Consider the following 6,007-nt stretch of genomic DNA (forward strand, 5'->3'; position numbering starts at 1 on the left):
AAGAACAGGAACAATGATCTCAGGATTAATACACCCAAGTCAAGTGCTCTGTTATTTTCTTCCCAACTACCAGAATTATCTCTAGGGGAAAAAAAAAAATCCCTGAACCTCCCCTTTAAAGAACTTTGTAGATAAGTGAAACTATTTCATTGAAATGCTAGTCTTAACATGAAATGTGGGTTTTTTTCACTTTGGGGAAAAAAAAAAAGAAACAAAGAAAAGGTAAAATAAGACAAAACAGTTCAGTTTAATTTCAAACGTTAATATATTTTCTATTTTATATTGAACATATGCATCTGTAACCCCTCTTTTGCAGCAACTAGCACATCCTCGTAAAAGGGGCAAAATTTGTAAGATGCCTCTTAAAATAAATATTCTTTTTTATAAAATAATAAAACTTCAAATAAATATTCTTTACACTAAACAATATGTTGAAAAAATTAGAAAATAAAGGTTGAATTTTACTGTAACTGTACAATATACATGAAGTCCAAAGGGAAATCAGAGTCTTACAATAAAGGCTTTCTGTAAGGCAAAATACAATCTAAAAACATACTGATTGATTCACATTCTTCCGAATGTACAACATATTAGTATAATATTTTGTGACTGTGCCATATAGTATGGCACAACTTGTTTTTCACAGTTGCAAATATTACTGTATATACAAAAATATAGCACATTATCTCTGGAGAAAACAATGGAAAAAAAGTCATTTGCTAATTTACAAATTTTGCAAGTACTATTCACAAACAAAAACTTTGCCTCGGGAGTGTCTGTTGCTTTAGCTTATGCAACACGTGGGTCCCCAAGTTCCTTATCCCAAACTCTGAGCTCCATTAGCTAAGTTCTAACAAGCGTATCAGTTAAAATGGCACATGGACAAAAAGCATTTCACTGCAAACAGCGAAGGATATCCCAACCCTCTATTAACAGTGCCAAGATTATAACTATTTAGTTGGTTGCATAAGTGTTAAAAAAAAAAAAAAAAGGAACAATCCTTATTACTGTCATATTCCTGATTCATGGTGCTATGTTGGTTTTTCAAAGTTCCTGGGTGGGACAGTGGGAACTTTGCAGCAAACCGTGTTTGAGTTTTTACAGCGGCATCCAGGCCTGTTAACCCGGTCATAACACCCCTGGCACAATTTAAGGCAACCCTTGGCTGGAAGATAACACCATAAACAAGGCAAGAAGAGGGACATGACACCCATGGCAGACCAACGTGTACAACAGTGGGACTGGCTGCAAGAACACGGGTTGTCAGCACAGTTGTCCTCGTCATCATTAGAACAGTGATAGAAGAGACCTTTCACACAGCACACACAAGTCCCATAGTCAATCACGTTTTGGGCTGAGCAAAGGCACTGCTTGTCGCAGATCCAGTCTGATGGCAGAGGCCTAGGGTAGGTGCACTCCTTGCACTTGCACTTGCCACAGTCCTCACACCTGTAGGCATGCAGGCCCAAATCTTCCTTGCTCAGGGGCTTCAGCTCACCTGGCTTGAGCTCAGATTTGGGCTGCACACGGATTATCCCATCAGCAACAGGCCCCGAGGAGAAAGATGGTCCTAACAGTCTCTGTTCAGAGGAACTGCTGCTGTTACTTGTCCTTGTACTGCTCCGAGACCCCGAGCTGACTGTGCTGATGGACCTGGACAGAGGGGCTCGTGCAGAAGAATGGACCTGTGGGTGCTGGAGCCTGGGAGGCTGGCGGTGCTCAGGCAGACCGTGGAGCCTCTCCTGTTTGTGCTGAGCAGAGGGGCGAGGAGCAGGCTTGAGCCCAGGTCTTGGGACCACAGTAGGCCCCTCTGTGTACTCATTGGTGTTTCGGATGGCTCTGATCTGATCCAGAGACAACACGTGTACCTGCTGGGTGAGGGCGTCTCTGGGGTCGGGCTCCCCACGCTGCCTGCCAATGTCACGGGGCGCCTGCAGCAAGGACTGGGACCCGCTGCCACTCTGAGCTCTGGCCTCCATCAGGTCTGGGAAGTGTGGTCACTCCAGCGGGCTTAGAACACATCTGAATTCCTGCAGAAACCAAGAGGAAAGAGCTGGTTTACACTCCAGGATACTTCCCACTCTCCGCCCACCTGAATTAACTCTTCGTTTTCCAATCTCCTACAGGAACAGGATTTGAAATGGAGTGGCCAAGGAGGGAATTAAAATAGCCATACATGATCACTGCCATACCAAAAAGTAAAAATTATGACAGGGTACTGACAGTTCTTTAACCTTGCGATGTGTAGTTAACACAAAGCTGATCTTTGTTTCAATCACATAAGTAATGATTCCCTATTCAAATAAGCATAGAACTGCAAGGTTCAGGTTCAAGGTAAAGATTGCAGGAAAATAAGGTTAGAACACAACACTGCTGCCACCAGATGCAAAAGTTGAATACTTTTTCAAAATCTGAGATGGGTTTAACTTTGTCGTGGTCATTTGTGCCTTAAGCATCAATAAATGCAGCCTAGAAATTCTTGGTTCTTACTCTGTTTTTACACCATATACCTTTAATTATAATTTAGCAAATATCCTGCAACTTTTTAGAATACCGTAGAATGGATGTGACTTGCAAAAAAGCAAATATTCGCCCCCCCCCGGAAGTTATAAATTTCACAAGTCATGCATTATTAACTATATAGTAACAAAAGTTATAAACTAAAAACAAATCCATTCAAACCCTGTTAGGTGCCAGGAAAACGAGAACAACCAGCAAAAAGAAGACAGGAACTTATTTTCAACTTCTCAACTTGTGGATCAAACATTTTACTATCGATAACCTGAGAAAGCATCTTTCATGCTGCACCTAAAAGACTGTTCTCCCTGCTTTGCCCGCTTCCCAAAACTTAATAGTTTAGAACCTAAACTGACTGGGGATAACAGGAAGTGTTTCAAAGATTGGTCACGTCTCCAATCTCTCATTCTGACATGCAATCGCTTAACCTGCAATCTCTCTATAAATATCCAAACTATCACCCCCTATGCCAAGTCTACACTGAACAAAAACGGGCCAAAGTGGCCCTTTATCCAGCCCCCGATTTTTATGAGAGACACAGGCAGGTGACACACGCTTCCCAATTCGGACGAAGGCAGAGCTGGAAACCGGATCTCACTTCCAACAGCAGGGCAGACAAGACAACGTAGATCTTTGCTTTCACTCCGTTTATCGTCTCTATCTGCATCCCAACACCTTCCCCAGCAGGTGGGACACAGTCGGAGCCCCAGGGGGCCTTTTCTCCCGGGAAACTGACACAGCCCAGGGGCCAAGCTGCCCTCACCCCGCACACAATCCCAAGACTGACTGGAAGGCGCGGAGCGGGGGTGGGGTGGGGGGGACGCGCCTTGAAACGCTAGAGCACACTCCCCCCTCTCTACCTCCCGGCTAAAATATATCCCACCCCGGAGAAATGTTTGCCAGCTCCCGAACTACTCCACCCCCAGGCAGAGGTCACGGAGCCCACCGCAGGGCGTTCTGGCAAAGGCCCTCGAATGTCGGGCACAGGTTTCAAGCCCTGACGCCAAAAGCCATGTCTTAAGATACACTGCCGGGACAGAGGTCTAACCCACGCACACTGTGCGACTCCACCATGCACTGAACGAAGGGACATTGCCTGCAATCTGCACACCTCATCTCCTTTTGAGTGGAGAGAAAAAGTGAAAGAAAAATTGCTTTTTAAAGAAAGGGCAATTCCCAGAGCCCCACTGCACAAGCCAGGCGTGCAGGACACAGATCCCTGAGCTGGAAACTTTCCGCGAAGATTTGCTGGCCTTGGAAAGTAGCATCTTTGGGGGGAGGGGGAGAATTTTTTTTTTTTCAACAAAAATAATTATTGCCCGTTCCTAGCCTCCTTTGCAGCTCCCGCCGCCCACCCCCCACGCTCCCCATTCCCCACCCGGAAAGTGGTTAGAAACCCCCATTAAGAACAGTGTGTGATCAGACTAAGGATTAAGGGAAAGGACTTCAGTACAAGGGTGGGGCAAACACAGAAACCGCTTTGTAAAAACGCACAAGATTCTGAATTCAAGGCAGCAGCAGCAGCAGCAGCAGCAGGAAAAAGTAGATCAGGCCATCAAAGGAAATTTAAAAAAAAAAAAACTAGCCTCTTTTGCCACCTATTTTCAGGTAATGGAAAACGATCGCGACCGCTTGATGACTTTCTTCCTGTGGCAGGTCAGCCCAATCTTCCAAAGATAAAAAAAGCGTGACCCAAGCCGACCACAGAGAACGGAAAAAAGAGAGAGCTGCACTTCCGAACCGCAGACCCGGCGCCCGGCAGGGCGACGCTTCCACCCGCACCGGCTCGCCCGGCACCCTGCCCATTTTGCACCCGCGGGGTTTCGCAGCCCCCGTGAGGCGAGCGACCCGCGCGCCCCCGGTCCCGCCGGTGCCCCTGCCTCGGGACGGTCTCACCCAGGACTTGCCTTCCCTGGAGATGAACAGGTTAGAAATGCGGGCAACAACGGGGACCTGGAAAACACAAAGTGTTCCCCCTCCCTCTCCCGCTCTCAGCGCCGAATTCGCGGCCAAGGCAGGGCCAGTAGCCGACCCGCGACGAGCAGTCCGCCACCCCAACCCCCCAGAGCGCGGGCGCGTGGGGTCCCTGGGCTGGGGACACCGTGCGCGCCGCGCACTGCAGCCCCCGCCGAGGCAGGCCGAGCTCGGATCAAGGGCAGCTCCACGGGCAGCTCCCTGGATCCCCGCGGGGACCCTGCGGGGTTAGAGAAAGGGAGGCCTGAGGAGAGACAGAGCCCACTCCTGGTCCGGCTGCACCTACTCCATGTTGCCCACAACGCGCCGGCAAAGGCGCCAGGAGGGGAAGAGCCAAACGTGCCTCACCGTGATCGCGGCTTTGCACCAACCCCTCTCCGTTGGATTCTCGTCTTCCTGCGATGTGCAAATAAAACCCAGCCCCGATGCAAACTTTTCGCCCCTTCTTTCCAAACTCTGCTTCAGTCTAAGTTCCGAGCAATCGGCGGGAGGGAAAAAAGAGAGGAAAATCCGGAGCCAAGTCCCCAGCCGATGAACACTCCGGGGTTCGGGGCTGGGGGCGACCCCCCTTCTAGAAACGCACGCGGAGTATTTCCTTTTTCTCAATGAACTGGAGGCCGAAGCGCCAACGGCTAGTCTCTCTTCCTGGCAGATGAGTGAAGTAGAAAAAGAAAACCGCCTTAGAGAAAACCTAAAGCCAGATGGCCAAGTCGTGCGGCTGCGGCCGCGTCGCCGCGGAGGCGGCGCGGGGGCGCGGGCCGGGCCGGGCGGGCGCGGGGGCCTGGGCGCTGCGCGCTCCGCCGGCCCCTCTCCTCCGCTCGCGCTGCGCTGCGCGGCTCTCAGCGGTGCAGACTGGGCGTTGTGGAGGCGCGGCGGCGAGGCCGAGGCGGGGGCGGTGGGTGCGGAGGAGGAGGTGAAGGAGGAGGAGGAGGAGGGTCTGGGGCCCGGCCGGGGGGGCTCGCCGTTGGCCTGCGCCCTCGCCTTTCCGGAGGCAGGGAGCTCTGCGGCGGCCGCGGCAGCAGTAAATGGCGTCATGTGGATCCGAGGCGGAACAGAGCAGTTGTTGTCCCAGAGGATATATCGCATCCGGTCCCAGCTCATTGGCTCCGCGGGGCTACATTCACTCACACTTCAGCGCCCGCCAGCGCTCCGAGCCGCAGGAGGCATTCAAAAGGGCAACCGCGCCGCCCCGCGCGTCCCCGGGCCGGTCCTGCCGTCCGGACGCCGTCACGCGGGGCGCCCGCGGGGCCGGGCTGGGCACGGCGGGGTCAGTTTATCCAGTTTCAAGGAAACACTGACCTTAAGGTTTCCCCAGAGGCCAGGAGGACGAGCCTTAGGCTCTCACTGACTTAGGGAACTTTCTCCTTGCCATTGAGAAAAGGGAATGAACATTGAAAACTAAACCCGGCCACTCAGCGTTCGCATTAAAACAACAAGTTGCAGGTTTTAAGAGTTTGTTCGGAATCCATTTCAAGCCCACCTCTCCTCTTTTCTGTTTCCCCCTCGAGGGGGCGAC

The 6,007-nt window shown here is 51.0% G+C and overlaps 1 protein-coding gene across 2 annotated transcripts; it reads right to left on the reverse strand.

Moving 5' to 3' along the window:
• Positions 1-223: 223 nt before the first annotated feature.
• On the reverse strand, positions 224-5,663 carry SPRY2 (sprouty RTK signaling antagonist 2). Of its 2 annotated transcripts, none has more exons than XM_045978458.1 (2): positions 4,840-4,971; positions 224-2,030 (listed from the first exon to the last, which is right to left on the reverse strand). In XM_045978458.1, the coding sequence occupies exon 2, from the start codon at positions 1,977-1,979 to the stop codon at positions 1,032-1,034; it is 948 nt and encodes a 315-aa protein (XP_045834414.1). In that variant the 5' UTR covers positions 1,980-2,030; positions 4,840-4,971; the 3' UTR covers positions 224-1,031. The 2 variants fall into 2 exon arrangements, with proteins under 2 accessions (XP_045834414.1, XP_045834415.1); XM_045978459.1 differs by having other exon boundaries at positions 1,897-2,030; positions 4,835-5,663.
• Positions 5,664-6,007: the final 344 nt, after the last annotated feature.

This window comes from Meles meles, chromosome 14, assembly GCF_922984935.1.
Source record: "Meles meles chromosome 14, mMelMel3.1 paternal haplotype, whole genome shotgun sequence".
Lineage (NCBI taxonomy): Eukaryota > Metazoa > Chordata > Mammalia > Carnivora > Mustelidae > Meles > Meles meles.